General features: G+C 44.5%; 1 protein-coding gene across 3 annotated transcripts in view; it reads right to left on the bottom strand.

The window, feature by feature from the left end:
- Nucleotides 1-17408, bottom strand: part of AKAP7 (A-kinase anchoring protein 7) — a 140364-nt gene extending 122956 nt beyond the window's left edge. Inside the window, exons 1-3 of one of the 3 annotated variants that reach the window (XM_075126748.1) lie at nucleotides 17020-17408; nucleotides 5809-5961; nucleotides 4853-4992 (exon numbers count right to left, since the gene is read on the bottom strand). In XM_075126748.1, coding sequence (XP_074982849.1) covers nucleotides 4853-4992; nucleotides 5809-5961; nucleotides 17020-17287 — 561 coding nt within the window. In that variant the 5' untranslated portion in view covers nucleotides 17288-17408. The remainder of the gene's footprint in view (nucleotides 1-4852; nucleotides 4993-5808; nucleotides 5962-17019) is intronic. The other 2 variants (XM_048844570.2, XM_075126747.1) reach the window with 2 other exon arrangements.
- Nucleotides 17409-24294: the final 6886 nt, after the last annotated feature.

Here is a 24294-nt window from a genome sequence, read left to right as displayed (position 1 = left end):
CCTCATTTTTGCATAGTTCTCCTTTCTGAAATTAAATGCTACAGTGTTGGGCTGTTGAGGTGTTCTTCCCACCACAGGAATGTTAAATGTTGTTATATTATGGTCACTATTTCCAAGCGGTCCTGTTATAGTTACTTCTTGGACCAGATCCTGCACTCCACTCGGGACTAGATCGAGAGTTGCCTCTCCCCTTGTGGGTTCCTGTACCAGCTGCTCTATACATTATACACTGAAATGTAAGTACAATATTTATATTCCAAATGATCTATTTTATAATTATATGGTAAAATAAGAAAGTAAGCAATTGTTCAATAATGGTGTGCTGTGATACTTTTGTATTTTTATGTCTGATTTTGTAAGCGAGTCATCTTTAAGTGAGGTAAAATTTGGGGGTACACAAGACCAATCAGACTCCTGAAGGGGTACAATACTCAGGAAAGGTTGAGAACCACTGTTCTGCATAATCTATACTATTCCAAAGGCAAAATATTGTTACACAGAAGTATGTTTGTGAGCCTCTGGGAGAAGTCCATCTCTAGCATGTCCCTCTTGAATTCAGGTAACCAAAATTAAATGCAACAAACAAGGTGCAGATGTGCGACCAATTTGCAGGCTTCCATTTTCAGGTTTTGTTTATTATTTCTGTTTTAATACAGCCAAGTATCTAAATTAACTCTTTTGAGCAGTGTGATACAGATATCCGATATTTTAATTAAGCTAAACAAGACTCCTCTTAGATCTCTCATATCTAGTGATGAACCCATTAATAGATATGAAATGTTTAAATTGTTTTTCCTATTGTACATTACCTTTCACTTTTCTACATGAAATTTTATCTGCCAATTTTGATAACAATTTAATTTAATTTAGATCCTTCCAGTCTTCTTCACAAACCTTGGTAGTTTTAATTCAGTAAAATAAATTGTTGAGTGCAGATTTCAACAACTCGCTATGTACCTCCTTCTCCAGATAATAAAGTGTTAAAAATAAATGTTTCAAAGGAGTCTAGTTCTGATCCCGTGATCATCCTCACCGTAACTATTTAGAATTATATATTGAAGTTATCAAATAACATTATTCTTACATGCAAGAATTTGGTTTTCTGGCATGCAAGAATAATGCTAAAAAGTTAATACAAAACTGATTACCTTTAGAGTTGTAACACATCAAGTATAATCAATTTAATTAAAATATAATCTTGAGGACCTAGAAACAGCATCTTCAGACACATAGCATATCAGTTGAAATTTAACCTCATCCAAGCAGATTTACCAAAAGTGATGGAAACAATTATTATTCTTCATTTAACTATTTCTGTAAAATTTAACAGAGTATGAAGTTAAAATTTATGGAGCATCATATTTTTCTTCCAAAGATTCAAAACACCATTAAAATAACAGCAAGAGAAATCTTTCAGTCACAAGCAGGATAACTCACTAAATGTTTCCTGAAAAATCCCCCACTGCAAAACTGTTCCTGAATCACAGGGGTGTTTTTCACTGTAAAGCTAAAAAATGTAAGTAAAATCTTAATTCAGAAAGACTTGTACTATTGCCCAGAACACCTCAGAAGTAGTGAAATGAAATTCTCACAAAAGGAAGCTCTTTGTCCATCATCGTCTGAAATGGCAACACTAGTTAGAAGTTCCTCTCTAGCTTTACAAGATCCCATTTGTATTCGTTGGAATTTTTCCATTCAGGATAAAACTACCATTATAAAATCCAACCAGCACCTCCCACTTCCAGTTCAAACCCTACATCTAAGAAAGTTACAAACAGAACTTTGTAACATAAAAGCTCAGAATGACAAAGTAAATAAATAATAACCCCCATATCAAATGCTCTGAGACTTAGCACAGCTGCTATCCTCACAATTATTGTTAATGACAAATTAAGTCAAAAAAAGGAATTACCAATTTTAGGCATCATGAAAATGGCTGCAGAGTTTAGACCTTTCTGCTTTAACAACAAAAATTATTCAAATCCTATCAGCAATGACAGGAGCACTTTTTTTTCTTCCAGTTATGCTGTATCAATTTATTCAACCACTACACTAGCCTGGCAACTGTTATATAATGGGAGCAAAAATGAGGAAGTGAAAGATTCCAAATTCAGATGGTGTAAGAGATCTCATTTCTTCATTATCTAGTAAAGGCTGTCTTGGAGTCTGTATAATTAGTCATTGCAATCTTCCTCCATACTGACACCTAAGAGTGGAACATTTCACCATAACTTGCATACCTAGTTTGGTTTTATTAAATTCATTTTCAGCCATTATTCAGAATTCCTCAATACCGAGGTCTGTGTGTGAGTATATAGCACAGATGCAATTCCACTCTCTGGGTGACCCTCAAAAACATCTGATGGTGTCTGCTAACAAATATTTTTAAAAATCTAGTTCAGACCCTGTATTCAAATACTGGTTTTGACAGTATGAGTTTTACACCTAACACTGTATCTTATTTTCCTTGCTGAAGCCACAACAGGTACTCAGAACAGCCATATCTAGCAAAACTCCGTGTATATGTCAGCTAGTGAGAAGGAATCGTGCTCAGCTATTACTACCTTAACTAAGACAATGCATGCTAACCATGAGACAGACTAGGTGGGTGAGGTAATATCTTTTATCCCTATCTCACCCACTTTGTCTCTCTAATATCCTGGGACCAACACAGCTACAACAACATTCTAAACAACCATGAGATACATGTTCTTAAAGATCCTAATGTATGTCTTGAAACTGCTTGCACTGTATGAAACTCCAGCAATCTCTCAATTTAGTTAAGAATATGCATCAACATGCTTCTTAGAGACGTGAAACTAATAACTGCCTAATTGACTCTCAACCTATATATGTGAACTGGATGGATTTAGATTTTCAACTTTAACCATCATTGCTTGTCCCGGAGTTCTGAGCAGTAATTGTCCAGTTCTTCTTCAGACGGTCAGTTATCACAACACCCTGTCTTGTGGATGGAAGAAATCACTGAATGACCCCTTTTGGGGGAGGAAGAGAACCAACCAGTATTTCTTAGGTCCCAGTCCTGCAAACACATATGCATGCATGCAACTTTACTCACATGAGTAGTCCAAATCAATGGGAATACTCATGAACATAAATTTAAGCATATATGAGTGTTTGCAGGATTGGTGGCACTAGATTGTAGCTGGAGTTTGTCTGACACACTGTATCAGTCTATTTTTAACTGAAACCTATCCACATTAAAAATCAAATCACACACACACCCCTATTGGGCGAGCTGCTTTTCTACTCAGGGCAAATCAGACTTTAATATTCCACCTAACCTAGAGTAAACAGTAAGTAATTATTTTTAAAAGCAAATTTCAGGATAAAAATAATTATTTAAGTAGCTGTGGTCCCCTAATGATATTTGACACATTGGCCCTGATCCTGCACCTGGCTCCACAAGGATGGAGTCCCAATGACTTTAGTGAGGCTGTGCATGGATCAGAGGTCTATCTGTGCAGTCAGTTGCAGAATCAGAACCAAAAATGAGCATTGCTACTAGAACTGAAATATTAGTGAGATGATAGTAGGTATATGCAAAAATCACATAGTATGCCTATAAATGCCTCTTTTTAGACAATAATGACCCTGAAATATGTCCTTTACATAACAGGTTTACAGTTTTTGGATTGAGGTGATCTGTTCACCATGAATTATACAGCAAATTGGACAAATTCCACGTTATTAAAGGAAAACAGTCTAAATGAAATCTACTCAACCTCATAAAATGAGCTAAAGTAGTATCATGTACACCTGTCCTCAGTCCTCCTACAATTTTGTGGATTCACAATGTACACTTTCCTATTTTTTAAAGTGTTCCTCTCCCCTGTTGCTGGGTGAATGACTTTCACAAACAATCTGAGTATACAGAGGGAAACAGTAAAACTGATTACACACAAACTGCTGTCAAATCCACAAATCTAACAACTGGATAACAAGAGAAAAAATGGTTTCTAATATCTTTCAGTTAGAGTAATCCATTGCTATTTGTAATAATGGTTAGTAAAAAAAAAATGTCAGACAGTGTGATTCTTAATTTGACACTGTTCCTTAAAGAATAATATAAAATAACTGGTTATACTTTAGGCCAGTGCTTCTCAAACTTGTTTGATCAGGCCCCCTTTCTTTTTGTCAGTAGTTGTTTATGCTATGTTCTCCCACCCCAAAGTCCATATACCACCATCCAGCTCTGAAGGCAGGGCAGAGAGCAACAAGAGTTTGCTGGGTGCCCAGCTCTGAAGGCAGTGCCATGCCAGCAGCAGCAAAGTAGTAAGGGTGGCAATGTGAAAAGTGATATTTGTCAATAACACTTTTCACAGAAGACTTAGCACCCCATTGCCACCCTTATTTCTGCGCTGCTGCTGCTGCACCCTAGGGCTGACAGACAGAGCTCCGCTGCCTCCAGGTGATGGATTGTGGGGGTGGGGAGGAGAGAAGAGCCTGAGCCTGAGCCTGAGCTGCATCCTGATGAGCAAAGGGTGGGGAAGGGGAGAAGAGGTGAGGGATTGGGTAGGGGAAGACAGTTCAAGTCGGGGGGGGGGGGGGGGGCTTTGGCTGTCCCCTTTATCTCTGCCTCCCAGGTGTGCACAGCCCTTCTCCATAAGCCCTAACCACCAGTGCTGACAGCCAGAGCTCTCTTCTTCTTTTATTATTTTTTTAAAGGAATACTGCTCACACCTCCCTTGACACATTCCTACGCCTCCCATGGAAGGCACGCCCAATAGTTTGAAAACTACTCCTTTAGGGTAAATATTGCTTGCCTTATTTACTCCTGTTTGAAGTAATTTTGCCCATAGAAAAAGAGAATAATAGAAAAGAATACCACCTTTGGGTTTGTAATTGGAAGAGAGATGAAATAGTTTGGCTGATATTGCTTTTTCTTCTTTGTTTGATCATCATCTTCAGCCTTCTTTCTAGTAGTTCTTTTTCTCCTCTTTTTAAAATACATTTCAAATGTACTAGTAACTGGGGGAAGAGAGGGAGAAGGCAAAACATTTATTTACAGATTAATAAAAAAACATACACAATAGGAAATACTACACCAATGTGAGTTGGTCTTGAGCCAGCAACATAAAGGTAAAAGGCACTACATCCCATTAAAAGGCCCTCATTCTTACTAAGTTTTCAAAAATAATATACCAATATAGCAGGGGTGGGCAAACTTTTTGGCCCGAGGGCCACATCTGGGTGGGGAAATTGCATGCAGGGCCATGAATGTAGGGCTGGGGCAGGGGGTTGGAGTACAGGAGGGAGTGCGGGGTGGGGTAGGGGGTGCGGTGTGGAGGAAGGGGCTCAGGGCAAGGGGTTAGGGTGGAGGAATGGTGTGGGGTGTACAAGGGGGCTCAGGGAAGGGGGTTGGGGTGCCGGAGGGGGTGTGGAGTGTGGGAGGGGGCTCAGGGCAGGGGGTTGGAGTGCAGGGTGCGGCAGGGGGCTGAGGGCAGGGGTTCGGGGTGCAGGAGGGATACGGGGTGCAGCAGAGGGCTCAGGACAGGGGGTTGGGGTGCGGGCTCCGGCCTGGCGCCACTTACCTGGAGAGACTCCGGGGTGGCAATGGCACACATCGGGACCAAGGTAGGCTCCCTGCCTGCAATTGGCACTATGTCCCTGCAGCCCCTGGGGGAGAGGGGACAGAGGGCTCCATGTGCTGCCCTTGCCTGCGGGTACCTCCCCCGAAGCTCCCACTGGCCGCGGTTCCCTGCATGGGCCAACTATCAGATAAGAGCCTAAATGTTTGATCTACATATGTTTAAACCAGTGTTGTTGTTTTTTAAATATACTTACTGCCAAATTCATCTTTAATATCTGTACTGGCAAATGGCATTTCTGCCATTGAACAATCCATGGAGTCAGGAGGAGTTTGTGACCCTTTTCTTCTTTTTGTTCTTTTCTTTTTTTTTGGAATGATTTTTTCCCCCTGCACATTTTCCAGCCCATCTGGAATATATTTAAAATAACACATTTAGTCTTAGATTTCTAATTTGAGACTATATATACAGTCTGTATTACTCTATCAGTAAGACCAAATTGCTCTTTCCCATTTTTTTCCTGCTTCAACATATCAGTAAATGTGCTTAATCAAAGTTGGACCTCAATCCTGACCTTACATTACATTGGAGTAAAGGAGTGTATCAGTCCATTTAGCCACATATGCTGGCTCCATATCATCTTGTCCAGTCCGAAGGAAAGGCAGACAGATGTAGAAGGGGTCACTACAGGCTTATCTAGACTGGGAAAATGAGCAATGCTCAAAAACATGTTGTTTAACATCTCTGTAAAAATCAACATGTTTTTAAACATTACTTAGTACCTAGTGTTAACAAAGTCAATGATGTTTAGAAACATGTGAGCTGGTCATGGTTAACAGGTTAAGTATCTCTCCATTGATCCTGGTCCCTCTTTTAAGACTGCAGTAACGTCTGTGGAGCCACCATTAGGTGGAATTCTGAGGTGACAATGTCCTCCTGTGATGGAGTGTCCAACTCACACAACGCCTGAAGGGGTAAATTAGGCCAATTAAACTATAGGCTGCACCCAAAGGAAAGCCAGGGTGTGCTAAGACCTAACTGCTGATCAAGTCCGGCTGGGGGTAGCTGGGCCATCCCAACAGAAAGGGGCTGCCAGGAAATTGTCTGCAATTACTCCATGGGAGAGGGGAGACATGTTTGGGAGTTACAGTACCAAGCTGCTCCTGGGGAGGTGTGTGTTTGGGCTGATAAACCTAGAGAGGGGGGGAAGTCAGAATGTAGAGCTGAGAAGTAGGAAGGAGTCCAGGGCAAGAGTACCATAGTCTGGAATAAAGCAGGCTATTGTCGTTACAGATGCTGGACTGGAACCTGGAGTATAGGGTGGGCCTGGATTTCCCTACCAGCCACAGGAGGAGTGGTGTAGTCAGGGCAGAAAAGGGAATACTGCCATTTTTGTATGGAGGGACTTTGATACCTTGGAGGGCTGAGTCATGAAGAAGGACCACCCTGAGTCCCAGAGAAAGAAAAAGACAACGGGGTGAGGAACCAACAGAAGGGGGCATCAAACCTAGAATCATCTAATCCCCAAAGGAACCAGGAGGGGGTGCTCCAGCGGTGAGTGGACCCCATGATACCTCTCTAATACCATCCATTTCACTGAAGGGTGTTTCTTCAGTCCACTGATCCAACCCCCTCACCCAAAAATAACTCAGGGGAGGCAGATTGCCACTTTAAGCCACTGGGTAAAAATTCCTCCTTATCCCCCTTGTGAGTTTCTCTTGAACTCAGTGGGACTACTATTGTCAGTAAAGTTAAGCACAGTGAGCATCTGCAGCACTGGGGCCTTGGTATGTAACCCAATCCAAATGATCAGGCTGTACAAAAGATTCATTACTCTTCTCAAATATGAAAAGCTGATTGGTGGGTAAGCCTTAATATTTAGTAACTGATATGTACCTTTGCAATCCCCTTTTTTATATAAGAGAAATAGTGATCAGTTGGTTGGTTGGTTCTTCTCTCATTCAGGAAGAGAACAGTTAAAGGTTCCCAGTAATAGTGGCGTATCCTTACTAGTCACAACTGTAACTTTGTTTTTTCCACACTCACAGGAAAGTAGTTATGTTTTGTTTGTATTTCAATATATTTGTGAGGTTGTGACTTATGTTCAAGAAAACTTTTTTTACTTTGAAATACAGAACTGCCAAAGTTTTGGGCAATTCCCAGACACTTTATGCAAAATATTTAAGTAAATATGTTGCATATTTTAATTCATTTGCATATAATCATAAACCCTAGCTATAAACAAAGTGGGTTTAGTGCTCATATACCTCCGCTGTCTGCTGCCCTGCTCATCTATAGGGCAACAACAAGGAAGGTTACCCTACCACCATAGCTCAGCTCTGATCTGGGGTGATTTCTAGAGACAAGAGGGCTAAGTCAGTCTCCAAGGCCCATACTGAGTCTGCCAATTAGTGCAAAGCATGGTAGTGATGACTTTATGATGCAGGAGCTGGAACTGACACTCACTAAACCCAACTCACAGAGGCCACCAAACATCCATTATTAGACATGAACAATCTGTATTTAATACCTGCTGAGTTGGATGCAGTCATACTTGTGACCTACAGGGACAAAAAGACTCTGAAGATCATTAACAATGTCACGAGGCATCTAATCCCCTGATAAGGGTTAACGTTACATCTTCATTCAATATACTTTGATTTTCATTTAAGAGAGCTAAGTTCAGTTTCTAAGCTTCTTTGTGAACTACAGGTGGCAGGATATCAAGCCAACACGATAATGAAAGGGTCAGCCTAACCAATGATTCATTCAAAATGTTTTTTTCTAAACTTACTAATGTAATAAACTAATGTAAGTTTACTCAGCTTTCCTTTTTGAACAAGCAAGTCTCTAGCCTTCATTGTTATAGAGGTTGCTGAGAAACACATGGACCAAATTTCCAGGGTTATCCTAATGGCTCAAAGAAGAAGGCAAATAAAAAGAATTCTCAAAATATATATTTTTAAAATGTTCTGATTTATAGCCAATCTCAAGACTTGAGGGGTCAGACTCATTATTTTCGAATACAAATGGTTAGCAATATTGCAGGCAAGATCTTCCTCTCTCTGTGCACACACACACACCCCCAACATCATCCACACACTGCTCTGTTTTCTTCAAAAAAAAAAATGCCATAATATGTGCCCCCTACCCTGTTCTTAAAGGGAAAACACCCCTTAATCAAAGTACAAAGACTAAAAATAAAACAAATATCCAACTTCACCTCAATGTGACTTGCAATATGAAATATTCATCTATTCTAGGATCTGCACACTAACTTGCCTATATTTTTTCCTACGTGGGTCATAAACGAGAACTGAATCCATAGCCCTCCGACAGACACCATAGATGTCTACCACTTTCGCTACAGGAATGACTACATGAGATGTGCTGTTATCCTCTGTGACGAGCATCCCAGAGAGAGAGAAAACACACTGTTTAATAACTGGGTTACATAACTGTGAACTAGCAACTGTATGTTGGGCATGAGGATTCTATTCCTGGCTTTATGAATAGAGTACGGTCTATAGGTTAAAGACATCATAGTGACTCCCCTGTTTGAGTAACTTGCAGTGACTAAACCTGGGATTGCTAATTCTAAAAACCTGAGTTTCTATCATTTGGGTTAAAGATCACTGTATATAGCAGTGGGGCAGCAATAGACACATAAATCTCTCTGGTCTAGTTGCTAAAGCAGGATAAAGATCGACACTGCATAATTTGGCCCATTATATCTGAAAGGCAGCATCGCAAGATGGGTGAAACTTGGGGCTGTTTGTACTAGCATTGCCTACAGTGCCTTATCCAACCTCTCTCATCTGTAAAATGGGTAAATGATTGCCTCACCTGAGGTAGAGGTCAGAGGCCTGGGTTAATAAAAATTGGGAAGTGCACAGAAGTATTAAGAATAGTCAGCAGAAGTGCTAAAATTAGAACCCATGGTGTCTTGTATACACCTTCCTCTATTAAATAATCTGTGGGGAAATGGTTTCTTTCTGAAATGTCTGACATTTTCCTATTTGTGCAGAAACATGTGACAGACTTTGAAAATGCATAAGTGTCACAGGAAATACATGAGCTATGGCAAGTCTCTCTGAAGTTAACAGGTCATTCAAATATAATTAATAAGCAACAGGACAATTTAAAATTTCCTAAAAATTTCCCAAAGTCAATCACTACAGTATTTCCATCTACTAAGAGTTTTGAAAGCTGTAGATAGGGAGCCAACATAAATCACAATTCACTTGTCTCCACTCAATATACTTTGATTTTCATTTAAGAGAGCTAAGTTCAGTTTCTAAGCTTCTTTGTGAACTACAGGTGGCAGGATATCAAGCCAACACGATAATGAAAGGGTCAGCCTAACCAATGATTCATTCAAAATGTTTTTTCTAAACTTACTAATTATGCAACATAAATTTATCCACAAGTCATCTTTTCCTACGTTTGCTTCAGACTCTTTCATTTTATTCTGACATTATACATATCCAATTATATCTTCTAAAAAATGGAAAGCTGAAACCTCCTTTTGCATCTCTCAACAACTGTGCACAAAAGCAAGCATCCAGCAGTATTCTCCTAGTAAAACTCCACATTACAATGGTGTTAGTGTACTGGAAAATAAACTTATGTCAGAATTGCAGTTTATCACAGGACACCTCATTACCACAGACAAGCACATTTTCAAAGCTCCACTGATAACTAATGCAGATATTCCAAATCTAACCCCAGGGGAAAATTTGGCAGTAAACATCCACATTATGTTCTTGTGGCATGCAAAGCAACCACTGATTTGACAAATGTAGTGTAACAAACCTGATCTGTGTTGTTAGGACCCTGTAGACTGTTTCTTGGATACCACATCCCTAGTGCTAGGGAAGACAAGACAACAGATTAAGTACTAATTGGCTTCAGCATAAAGTGGGGGAGGGGAAAATCACAAAGTAAACTGTGATCTGAGTACTGAGGCTACTCAGGAGCTGTTCCAGTTACTCAACTGGATATTAAATGACTAAAAAGAAAAAGACCTGAAGAAGAGTCCTGGGTAAGCACAAAAGTTTGACCCCCTCACCAATGGTTGTCCAATAAAAGACTACCTCACCAACTTCCTCTCTTTCAAACGAAATAAGGTATTTAGGAGGGTTGCCTGCTCACTTAGTGGACACTAAGAAGCAGAGATACAAAAGTTTTTCTGTGAGCACTCTTTGAACAGTATTCTATTTATTATTATTATTTATTATTTAACTTAGACAGTGGTAGGTTCAGAGGCCAATCAAGCTGGGGTCCAATTGCACTAGGTGTACAAACCTATGCAAAATGATAATCCCTGCCTCAAGGAGATTACAACCTAAAGGACAAGACATAACCAATGAAGGAAACAAACAAGCAGGTCAGAGTGTTGAAGACGGAGATGGGCTAACAAAAATAACAGAATATGTGCAATTCTTAGACAATTGAGACCAATAATTGTATTTAATTTGAAATAGCAAAAGCTAAAGGAATTCCCTTAAGGACGATCTATGAGGCTGGCGTATTTTTATTGGCTCTAGGAACTGGTTGGGTGTACGCATGTGACCTTTTTTCTCCCTATCCTTCACAAACTAAGAATATGTTTGGACTAGACTCCATTGTGATAGTAGATGTTTTAGTCTTACTTTATACTAAAGCAGGGGTCTCAAACTCAGTTTACCTTAGGGCCAGTACCAGTCCTCAAATCCTCCAAGCGGGCCAGTGTCATTCATGCTGCCCAGAACCCGCCCCCCCACAACTCTGCCCCCCACCTGCCTAAGGCTCTGGGAGTTTGGGTTGGGGAGGAGGTCTGGGGTAGGGGATTGGGGTCAGGCTCTGGGAGGGAGTTTGGGTGCAGAAGGGGTGAGAGGTTGGGCTCTGGGAGGAAGTTTGGGGCTGGGGGGTGTGGGGAGGGGGTGCAGGCTCTGGGACGGAGTTTCGGGGCAGGAGGAGGTATGTAGGGAGGGGTGGGGGTGCAGGCTCTGGGAGGGGGTCGGGAGTGCGGTGCTTACCTGGGACTCCAAGGAGAGGCAGGCGGGGGGGCTCCATGCGCTGCTGCTCCCAGGCACTGCCCCCGCAGCGTCCCATTGGCTGCAGGGGCGCTTGGGGCGGGGGCAGCACACAGAGGCAAAGCCCTGCCCCGCTCCTGGGCTGCAGAGAGGGGCCGGCAGCCACTGGAGCGAGCAGGCAGATGCGGCTTAGCTCCACTGCCAGGGCCCCTGGCAGGGGAGTGCCCAGGGGCAGCAGGTGGGGCCAAGGGAGAGACCAGCCCCAAAACTGCTGGAGCCCCGCAGGCCACACTGGGGAAGCTTGCAGGTTGCAGATGGCCCACGGGTCAGGAGTTTGAGACCTCTTTATTAAAGCATGTTGCATAAGGTTCCTGCACCAGATTTCTCATTTACAGATGTATAATCAAAAATTGTCTCCTTATGTAACTAACTAGAGGAAGTAATATGTTCTTGGTGGCTTTTTATAATCCTTTTATTTTTATTGTCTTCTTTTCCTCTGCTTTTCATTTGTAAACCCTATATGTGAGATGCTAGATGATCAGACAATCTTAGTCATGTGTAAATAACAATGACAACTACATGTTACGGATGAAAGCCACTGTCAAGGTATACAGGCTTTGTTTAGTCTGACTTTAAAAATGCTTCCACTCACTTCAATCCTTTAAAATGTGAATCCTATATAAAAGTCCACATTTCCAGTTAAGCATCCAGAAGATAACTTGATTTGGGTTTCTTAGATCCCAGGCCTGCAATCGAGGCCTATCACAAGCCCCACTGATTTGTGGGGCTCCATGTAAACACAGGGGTCTGTCCACATGGAGTCAGTTGCAGGACTGAGGGCGGTATGCATGCTGGCATTTGTACAGTATGTTACTTCCTCCCTTTTCTCAGGCTGCTAAGAAAGCAGTGTGTTGAAAAACAAATGCCACTCTGAAAAATTGTGCCTGTTTACAATAACAGATGGGCAGAGCAGAGGAACAACTAGTCTTGACAATGTCCCTCTTTCAGTCACTGAGTGATGGATGTGCAATTGGCCTAAGTTGGCAAGCACCAAGAGTGTGCCTAAATCCTATAGGATGAGTTCCAAGTAAACAACTCCCTCCTTTCTCATTCACTGAAATGAGTTGGTCATTACTCAAAGAAAATAGACTCTAAGCATTAAATCTAATGAAAGAGAAAAAGCTTTCTACTTCGGTTTTTAAAAGCCTTAAATTTAACAATAGTTTAAACTGACATCTTGCTAGTCTGATATTTATGTAATAGAGAATACAGTATGAATGAATGCCTTGACTATCAAAGGCTGTTAGAAGTTCAAAAAGAAAAGGAGTACTTGTGGCACCTTAGAGACGAACAAATATACTTGAGCTCACGTCATCGGATGCATGCAGTGGAAAATACAGTAGGGAGATTTTATATACACAGAGAACATGAAACAATGGGTTACCATACACACTGTAAGGAGAGTGATCAGGTAAGGTGAGCTATTACCAGCAGGAGAGGAAAAAAACCTTTTGTAGTGATAATCAAGGTGGGCCATTTCCAGCAGTTGACAAGAACGTGTGAGGAACAGTAGGAGGGAATTTTATTTTTTTTAAATTGATTTTAGTTACCTTAGCCAGATCTTTATAATTTTAATATGAAACTGCAATACTCTCTCAATTTTATTCACTCTAATGGATAACTGAATCTCTTTCAGTTACCAGAGTGAAACTTTTATTGGGGAAGTATCAGTAAAATGGTAGTCCACTGACAGACATTCATAGTTAAGGAGATGGTGAAACTGATGGCTATTACTACTTTGAAAACTTTTGTGTGTGTGTGTGTGTGTGTGTATATATATATATACACACACACACAATTTGTGTGTGATAGCATTCTTCATAGGCGCAGGGAGTTGGGGGATGCTGCAGCAGGGTCCTGGTCCCATGCCCAGGAGTCCCGGCTGCTGGCCCCACGCCTCTGCTTCAGGCCCTGCACACAGCCCGGCCCTGCACCTACACTTCTTGCCCCCAATGCTGCCACCAGTCCCATTCCTGAGGGTCCTGGCTGCTGGCCCCATGCCTCCGCTTCTGGCCCTGCATGCGGCTGCCAGCCCCGCGCCTGAGGGTCCCAGCTGCCGGCCCCGTGCTCACCCCCCGCCGTGGCCACAGCCTTGGCCCCCTTACCCTGTCCGAGTCCCCCTCCTCCCAGAGACGTGGCCTTACTCCCGGCCCCAGCTCTGGGATTGGAGGGCGCAGACAGGCTAAGAGGGCCGGCTTTCAGCATGCCCACTATTAAAAATGTTCCAGTGCCACTGGCATTCCTTTAAATAGGCTGCAATTCTCTCATTCTCATTTTACCTCTCAACTGAAGTCTGTTTATGATAGGTCAAAAGTTAGGGATGCAAATGGAACTACCTTCTTAAGCACAAATCACCTTTTTCATAACCTGTTTGTGACTCGGCATGTCTCATCCAAATTTTCTAGTATAAAAATGAGAGCATCTTTCAGTAGGGGAAAGCAGCATATCTGAATTTAAAATAGGAAAGAGTTAAGAGTGCTGATCCCTACAATCATCTAAAATACACTTTGTGATTTAACAAAAGGAATATAAGAAGAGAGGGATAGCTCTTATCTATTTAAACATATCTGACTGCATTCCTCTTCCCCTCCCTTTCAAGGTAAGACCTGCCCAAAATACCCTATAGTCCAGTGGGTTGGGCACCTTCCTGGGTGGAGGGGAGAGAACAAAGCTCAAGTTCCTGCTCAACTTCAAGCAGAAGCGGGAATTGAATTGTGGTCTCACATATCCTGGGTGAGTGCTCTCAACACTTGGACAAAGGTAATCGGGGGGAGGGGTTGCACCACTTCCTCCACTGGTGTTTCAAGCGGGGCCTGATCTGGTTGGTGTTCTCAAAAGCTGCCTACCATATTGGGCATCAAGGTAAGATAGGCAGGGGAACACCTAGTTTAAGGATTCTGCCAGAACTTAGGCATGAGTTAGGTGCCCAGGTGTCAGGACTGAGGCACTTGTGTGCATGCTAACTGGCAGATTTTTAGCTGCCTTTTGAGACTTTACCAGTGGAAATTTCAGCACCTAAGGACTTTGGATGCTGTGTTTGGTGGCAGCTGAACAAGGATTTTGAGGATCTAAATATGGGGTCTCAAACTCCCAGCCCGCGAGCCTCCCCAATGTGGCCCGTGGGGCTCCGGCAGTTTTGGGGCCGGGTCTCTCCCTTGGCCCCACCTGCTGCCACCAGGCGCCCGGCAGCACAGTGGAGCTGAGGGGCATCTGCCTGCTTGCTCCAGTGGCTGCCGGCCCCTCCCTGCAGCCCAAAGAGGGGCTGGGCTGTGCCTCCATGCGCTGCCAGCACCCCTGCAGCCAATGGGACACTGCGGGGGCAGCGCCTGGGGGCAGCAGTGCACGGAGCCCCCCCCCGCCCCAACCCGCCTTGGAGCCCCAGGTAAGCGCTGCACCCTCGATCCCCTCCCCAAGCCTGCACCCTCTCCCCTTACCCCACCAGCCCCCAAAATCCCTCCCAGAGCCCAACCTCTCACCCCTTCTGGACCCAAACTCCCTCCCAGAGTCTGCACCCCAATCCCCTACCCCAGACCTCCTCCCCCACCCAAACTCCCTCCCAGAGCCTTAGGCAGGTGGGGGGTGGAGTTTTGGGGGGCAGGTTCTGGGTGGCATGAGTGACATTATTGGCCCGCTTGGAGGATTTGAGGACTGGCACTGGCCCTAAGGTAAACTGAGTTTGAGAACCCCCTGATCTAAATGCTGGTGTTTAACTTGTCCCTTCCAAAGGAAAAGGAGGATGGAGGTGTATGTTAAAACTATACATAAGAGTTTAAGCATTTACAATTGGAAATGATTCTCTAACTATGGTTACTGTCCACACATTATTAACACTACTGTTAAACTGCAAAAGCTAGGAGTATTTTGCTTTGGCCATAAGATAGGCATAAAGAACAAGAAGTACTTGTGGCACCTTAGACTAACAAATTTATTTGGGCATAAGCTTTCGTGGGCGTTGGGCAACACCCATATTTTCATGTTCTCTGTGTATATATATCTTCCTACTGTATTTTCCACTGCATGCATCCGATGAAGTGGGTTTTAGCCCATGAAAGCTTATGCCCAAATAAATCTGTTAGTCTCTAAGGTGCCACAAGGGCTCCTTGATCTTTTTGCTGATACAGACTAACAGGGCTGCCACTCTGAAATCTGTCACCAAGAAAGGCATAGGGTTTCCATTGTTGTTCTGCAACTAGCTGGTAATACTACTTTTGCAGTGTAGCTAGGATCCTAGCTATGCCTCTGTATAATTAGTACAGATGATCTTCCTTTCCCTCAGGTTGCCTGCGTGTAAGAATATATTAAAGTTCATATGCCCCACGTTGATGCTGCCACTCTGTGCAAATGTCCTCTGCACACTCTCTTCTTTACTAAGATACTATAGGAGGGGATACCTGCTCAGATTTTCCTAGACTGGTCTGACACCCTGGCTGCCTGAGTTGGTAGATGTTGATGCACCTAAAATATCTCAAACAACTTGATATTAAAAGCTGCTATGTGGACACAACCCTGTCTGTTGTAGTCAGTTAAATGAGTCATCCACTAACTACAAAAACAGGGCTGTACTGATACCGTCTACGCAACCTTACTCTCTTCCTACCCTCAAAGACAGGAAGGAGAGTGGATGTTGCTCCGCATGTTGCACTTTCTCCCTCCCTCCTGCTTTACAGGGAGGATGGTGTTGTGTTTATGGCTCGGAACTGGGACTCGGGGGAGGTGGGCTCACTCATTGCTCTGTCATCGCCTTCTGGGAATTACCTCACCTCACTTAAATCGCTTGTCAGTTCCCCCTCTGCAAACAGAGGGCTAAAAGTTTCTTTGGCTCTTGCCTATTTACAATGTGAGCTCCTTGGAGTGGAGACTGTTACTACAGTGCCGACCACGAGGGCGGTGGCTGTATGTGTTATCAACAGCCCAGCTCGGGCAAAAGGACTTGGCAGCGCCTTGACTCCTCCCTTCCCCCGGTGCAGGTAGAAAAGGGGGTTTCCGGCTGCGCACACGGTACCGGCCCATGTTAACTGGAACTGCTTCCAGGTGGGCCTGGGCCGGGACGCGGGAGCGCAGGGCGGCACCGCCAGTGGTGGCGTGGCTGGAGCCAGCACAGCAGCGCTGAGGGCGGGACACACACACGCCCGCCTAGCACCGGGGGGTGGGGGGACAGGCGATGCGGAGAGGCGCGGCGGCCGGCTGGCCGCGGGGTGGGGCTGGTGCCTGCACTCGGCGGGCCGGGCTCGCAGCGGCGCGGTCTAGCCCCGCACTCGGCAGAGTTGGCTGCAAAGCAGGGGCCGGCGCTGGGGCGAGGCCGGACCGGGGGCGGGGGTCAGAGCCTGGCTGCGCGCGGGACCCACCCCCGGGGGGGCTCTGAGGCCCGGGCCGCCCGGCCGCCTTCTCACCGTGTTCCAGGGACTCGCCGGCTCTGGGGGGCGGGTCCCCGGCGGCTGCCCCCGGCCCCTGCGCCTCCTCCGCGGCGGGTGAGGGCGGGGCGACGCCCCCGCACTGCGCCATGGAGCGCCCCGAGCCCAGCCGCCAAGCGGCCGCCGCTGCCCGCCGCTGCCCCCAGCCAGCCGGTGGCGCCCTGTGTCCCGGGGCGGGGAGCTCGGCAGCCGCCGCCGCCAACAGCCGGGCGTGGTGGAATCGGAGAGTCGACAGCAGCCTCCGCATGACTGGGGGGGGGGCCGAGATTCGTCCCACCGCTACGGGACGGGACAGGGGCCAAATTCAGTCACCGCGCCCCGGGGCGGAGGGGGCGAGCGCGCTTGGGAGAGAGAAGGGAAGGTGGCTCCCGGGGACTACGACTCCCAGCGTGCAGTGCTTGGGGGCGGCGGGAGCGCTGTCCGCGCGCGTGTCGCGCGGGGATCGGTGCTCTCCGGTTCGGAGAAGTACGTGCCTGGCCCTGGCTCCGGCTCGCGCGCTGGGAGGGGCTGATCCCGCGGAGGGAGCTCGGGCGGAGTCCTGCCTCGGCCGGCGGCTGGTGGTGGCGGCTCGGGGCCGCTTAGCCCCAGGCCTGAAGGGGCGGGGTCGCCCCGCTCCTGGCACGCGGGCAGAGTTTGGGCATCTCCAGCGCAGTGAGACCTGGGCTGCTGGCTCGGCCCTTGTGGCTTTCAGGGGGAGGCTGTTCCCCGAGCGCACGGAGGCCAGTGCCCGTGACACCCATGCGCTCCAAGTGGCAGGGGTCTGGAGTCCTATCCTGGGGAGGGGGTGAGCTCTGCCAGGGACCCCACTGAGTGGCCGGCTCCTGTCCCGCAGGGCTGGTCCAAATTCCTGCTCCGGGCAACGCGACCCACCGGGCGCATAGGGTGGCAGTTCCCCTCACAGAGGTTTGGCCTGGCCGCCCCTCCATCCGTAAATAAAGTGTCAGGTTGCACAAGAGTGGTTATTTTTTGTTTAGTTTCTCTGTGTGTTTGCTGTGAACTTAAACTCGTGGCCTCGCGCAAACGTCATTATGAAAATTTCTGTTTGCACAATGGCGATTTGGAGCTTCAGCTAAACAAATTTTTCTAGAGCATAAATGTACTACCTAGAGTGCAACAATCGGACAGGTGGATATTTAATGCCTTTCATAGTAGTTGTAGAAGTACACCATATATATTTAGGAGAACTAATATTGGATCTTACAGCTTCCCTCTGGGAATTGTGTCTGCGTTTCAAACTAACCCCTAGGGCTCCAGCTCCAACGGGAACGTTTACACTGCTATTTTTAGCTTTGTAGTGCACCCAAGTCAGTTGACACAGGCTCTGAAACTTGCTGTCTCAGGGTGTGTGGGGGTTTTGTTTTATTGTTGCAGTGCAATTATACTCTTTATGGATACTAGCCAGGGCAAAGCAAGTCCGCCTTGGGATTTTCATTACCATTTAAGTTTAGAGTGCATCAAGCCCTTTGTTCAGATTTTGGTGGCACAGACTTCATTAAAATAAGCCCAGCTTAACCTCAGAAAGGAGCAGTTGGGATGGAGAAAAGTTAACTCGCACAGAGTGAAAGTATGAGTTAAATTGTCAAGAAAAAGAAAGAACAAAGATGGCCACAGATTGCTTTGTTCTTCATTCCATCAGAAAAAAAAACACAAGCTGACATTCTGGATTGGGGTGGGCAAACTTTTTGGCCTGAGGGCCACATTGGGGTTGCAAAACTGTATGGAGGACTGGGTAGGCAAGGCTGTGCCTCCCCAAACAGCCTGGCTCCTGCCCCCATCCTCCCCCTCCCACTTCCTGCCCCCGACTGCTCCCCTCAGAACTCCTGACCCATCCAACCCCCCAGTGCTCCTTGTCCCCTGACTGCCCCCCCCCCCGGGATTCCACCCCCTGTCCAACCCCACCCTGTCCCTTGACTGTCCTGACCCCTATCCACATCCCTGCCCCCTGACAGGCCCCATGGGACTCCTACGCTGATCCAACCCCCCTCATTCCCTGTCCCCTGACACACACCACTGAACCAGGAGGCAGGTGGGAGGGGGAACACACACATACATGGTTTAAAGAAAGATGGCTACACTTCAAAAGCAGCAAATGGGCAGTTTTGTAACCTTACCTAGTCTCAAAAAATGACCATTGCAAGTGCCATAACAAATTCTATTGTCAGTTGACAAATGTAACCGATAATATTTCCCATGTAACATGTTTCCTTACCAGAATACATATAACAAAAATAATGTGTCAGAGTTAAAGTTGTGCTTTGATTGAAAAATGCATTTCTTTGTACTAGAGAAGAATAATGTACTTTGTTTATCATGTGGACAATGTAAGAATTGTAGATTTCTTAATAAGTATTTTCTTGCTTTTATGTTCTTTGGTTTTGTATGTGATGGATAGCTTTGTTAGCTAAGAACAATTTATATAACTATCTAGATTTTTAAATGAAGGGCGTTGTTTTGTTTGGGTAATTGTACTTCTACCCAGGCCTTTTTCAGATGTGTAATCTCTTTAGAGACATTTTAATTTGTTTGACATCCTTTACACACACAATGTACAGTACTATGTACGCGAAAGGCAACAGATGTCTAACTTATGCTTCCAAAATACAGGATTTGGACGCCACTACAGGATCTCGCAGTGTTCTGCAAAATATGAGTACAAAGCAGGAAACTATTGTAAATGATTTAGAGAACTACATTTTTGTCTCTCTTGCTCTTGCCAAAGAAAACTTGTCTTTAAGCAAAAAGATTCACTTTCCAGAGAATACTGACAAATCTAGTCTGCAAAGCCAGGGTGTCATTGAACAGTTAAGTGTGGTAGAAAACTCTTGATACATTTTGGGACATGACACATCCTATACCGAAGGAAAAGTGTGTGCGTAATTTTTTTTTAAAATGGTCTTTTTGGATCAAAGGGTGGGGAATTTGGATTTGATTGCTCCAGATTGTTGTGCAGTTTTATCTACTGTGATTTTCTGACCCAAATAGAGTTTTAAGAAAAATACAAGACTATAAAGTGTTTTATGTAGGAGAGAGAATCCATATAAGAGAATCCAGACTTAGCTTTAGAAAACCATTTTAATTTAAACTTTGTGAGCATGATGTGGCATTCAAGCAGCTATTTCCTTTCCAGCTGAGGGGGACAGATCCTGTATTCTGTGTACAAGAAACACTTTAAGTGACTTCATTGGGAGACTTAGGCAAGTAAGGAAGGCAGCACAGAGCCCAAAATTCAGTTACACCAGATGGGGAGGGGGAAGTACATAGTTACTGACTAGTCAAACATTTGTTAGTCTAAACTAATTGACAGAAATCTGGCTTCTTTAGAACCTCAGGTTTCGGAGTAACAGCCGTGTTAGTCTGTATTCGCAAAAAGAAAAGGAGTACTTGTGGCACCTTAGAGACTAACCAATTTATTTGAGCATAAGCTTTCGTGAGCTACAACTCACTTCATCGGCTGCATACTGTGGAAAATACAGATGATGTTTTTATACACACAGACCATGAAAAAATGGGTGTTTATCACTACAAAAGGTTTTCTCTCCCCCCACCCCACTCTCCTGCTGGTAATAGCTTATCTAAAGTGATCACTCTCCTTACAATGTGTATGATAATCAAGGTGGGCCATTTCCAGCACAAACAAACAGTCGGAGAACACTTCAATCTCTCTGGTCACTCGATTTCTGATCTCAAAGTGACTATCCTTCAGCAAAAAATACTTCGAAAACAGACTCCAACGAGAGACTGCTGAATTGGAATTAATTTGCAAATTGAATACAATTAACTTAGGCTTGAATAGAGACTGGGAATGGTTGATTCATTATAAAAAGTAACCTATTTCCCCTTGTTTATTCCTTCCCCTCCCCCCCCACTGTTCCTCAGACGTTCTTGTTAAACCTTGGATTTGTGCTGGAAATGGCTCACCTTGATTATCATACACATTGTAAGGAGAGTGATCACTTTAGATAAGCTATTATCACAGGAGAGTGGGTTGGGGGGAGAGAAAACCTTTTGTAGTGATAAACACCCATTTTTTCATGGTCTGTGTGTATAAAAACATCTGCTGTATTTTCCACAGTATGCATCTGATGAAGTGAGCTGTAGCTCACGAAAGCTTATGCTCAAATAAATTGCTTAGTCTCTAAGGTGCCACAAGTACTCTTTCTTTTTAGAACCTCAGCTTCTCAACTTCAGTTTTCCCTGTCTGTTGTGCTTCTTGCTTTCCCCTCCTTTCCTATGTTAGCCTCTTCCTCCCCCAGAAAACCTGGTTACTGAACTAACATGATATTATTATTTATTAGGACTATCAAGTGATTAATTGCATGATTAAAAAAATTAATCATGATTAATTTTTTTAATCGAGATTAATCGCACTGTTAAACAATAATAGAATACCATTTATTTAAATATTTTTGATGTTTTCTACATTTTCAAATATATTGATTTCAATTACAACACAGAATACAAAGTGTACAGTGCTCACTTTATATTTTTATTACAAATATTTGCACTGTAAAAAACAAAAGAAATAGTATTTTTCAATACAAATACAGAATTATGTATAAAAAATAACTACATTCAAAAATAATACAATGTAAAACTTTAGAGCCTACAAGTCCACTCAGTCCTTCTTCAGCCAATCGCTCAGACAAACAAGTTTGTTTACATTTGCAGAGAATAATGCTGCTCACTTCTTGTTTACAATGTCACCTGAAAGTGAGAATAGGCATTCTCATGGCACTGTTGTAGCCTGTGTTGCAAGATATTTACATGCCAGATGCGCTAAAGATTCATGTGTCCCTTCATGCTTTGACCACCATTCCAGAGGACATACATCCATGCTGATGATGGGTTCTGCTCAGCAGTGCAAGTAAGCTGGTACGGTCTGGTATGCTGTATCAGTAAGCTATTTATAGCCACTATGGTGTACCAGAAAGACACTGTACCGCCCTCAGCCCCTCCACAGAGCTACCTCTCAGGAGAACAGGGCTGAGGAACAGGGGGAGCTGGGAGCGTTACGGCAGCCGGAGGAGCTGCTGGTGTTCTTCTCCTTTTCCCTCTGCCCTTCCCAGCAGGGAAGGGAGCAGAACCCCAGCCCCAGCCCCTGCCCTTCCAGGCACTGAGCAGATGCAGCTCCGTGGAAGGGCAGGGGGCAGGATTAGGAGTTCTGCTCCTTTGCCTGCTGGGAAGGGCAGTGGGGAAAGGAGCAGAACCTCCAGCCCCAGCCCCTACACTTCTGCATCTCCTCCAGCTCCATACATTTTCATCATCTGAGTCAGATGCCACCAGTAGAAGGTTTATTTTCTTTTTTGGTGATTCGGGTTCTGGGGCAGCAGGGCTTGGGTGGGCTCAGACTTTGGTCCCCTCTTGTGGGATTGTGTTGTAATTTTTGTTGTCAGAAGGGGGTTGTGGTTCAATGAAGTTTGAGAACCCCTGGCCTAGGGGATCTTAAATTTGTTGCATGAAGGCTGGGAGGAATAGGATGCAAGTACCATCAAAATGACCCAGAATATTATCCATCTAAGGGAATGCCTTAAAAGGCTGAGTATATTTTCTAGGGAAAACCTAGGGAAGGTGCAACGAACACAAGAACAAGCCTATAACCAAGGGGCCCATCTGCGTATTTTCTAACCAGGAGACTGAGTCCTAGTATTATCATTAGGCGAATCTAAATTAATGGGCTATTGGCAGAGTCCTTTTGAGGCAAGTAAGACTGGTAGGTCATGAAATACAGTTACCAGGCGGAAGAAAAGAGACCATAATCAATCTTGTGAATCTTCTTAAGCCATGGAAAATGTCGGAAGTTTGCTGATAACTCCTTTCCCTGCAAGCCCCAAATTAGGACCTCACATCCACATTTGCTAGGGGTGACACTTGTGAGGGTAGGTGCTGCACTCTCTTAGACAAAGAGCACGACTCCCCCAAATGACTGAGAGATTCGCTCATCTGTTCTTCTCAATACTCATTAAAAACTCACTTAAGTCCACCACTACCTGGAAACAACACCTGGACAAAAAAGTTAGGGAGAATCCCTAACTCCTATTTTGGGACATAGTGTGGGACATAGTATGGAAGAAGTACAGGCAATGGTAAAAATGGGATTAATTGAAGAGTCCAAAAGTGAGTGGAGGAGCCCTATATTTCTGGTCCCCAAATCTGATAGTGGGATTCATTTTTGTATCCATTTCTGTAAAGTTAACACCAATTCAAAATTTGATGCTTATCAAATGCCACGGATAGATGAGCATAGATACGTTAGTACCATCAATCTCGCAAAGGGACATTGGCAAATCCCCTAATCCCTCTCATTATGAGAGAAGGGCACCTTTTTGACCCCCATTTGGGCACTTTAAATTAAAGGCCATGCCATTTGAACTAGGAACTACATGGGGCCACATCAACTTTCAACAGCTCATGAATAAAGTTCTCAGCCCCCAAGATAAATATGCCATTGCCTACTTGGATGATATCCTCATCTATAGCTCCACATGGAAAGATCACTTACAACATATGAAGAGAGTATTAGGATTACTACAAGAAGCCAATCTAACAGTGAACCTAACAAAATGTAAGTTAGCAATCATGGAGGTGACCTATCTAGGATATCATGTAGGAGATGGACTCTTGAAGCCAGTCATCAACAAAGTGCAGGCTTTAACCATATGTTCAGTCCCCCAGTCAAAAAGGCAAGTGAGGCGCTCCCTGAGCCTGTCTGGATATTACCGGAGATTTGTTCCTAACTTACCTTCAATCGTGGCTCCTGTAACAGACCTTATAAAAGGCAGTAACTCCAGGAAGATCCGACAGGTATAAACTGTGAGAACGCTTTGACAATACATCTGTGTCAGGCGCTCGTCCTTTTCAATCCCAACTTTTCCCAAGATAATTTATATTGCATACGGACGCCTCAAATGTCTGCCTAGGTGCTGTGCTTTCACAGCACGTGAGGAGCACCCAGTTCTACATTTAAGTAGAAAATTGTTCCCCAGGGAGAGTGCCTATTTGATTACTGAGAAAGCGGCACTGGCAATTAAATGGTTCACAGTGTCTCTCAGGTACTACCTGCTCTGCAATTGCTTCTCGTGGATCATTGATCCTGCTCCCTTATGTAGGTGGAATATCATGAAGGACATAAACCCCTGTATGATGCAGGGGTACCTGGCATTCCAATCATATAGGTCCAAAGTACAACATCACTGGGGGAAAGGTCATGCCAATGCTGATTTTTTTTTCTTTCCCTAAGGGAAATTGGAGATATGG

This window comes from Caretta caretta, chromosome 3 (assembly GCF_965140235.1).
Source record: "Caretta caretta isolate rCarCar2 chromosome 3, rCarCar1.hap1, whole genome shotgun sequence".
NCBI classification, from domain to species: Eukaryota; Metazoa; Chordata; order Testudines; family Cheloniidae; genus Caretta; species Caretta caretta.
This window is presented reverse-complemented; position numbering and strand designations above follow the sequence as displayed.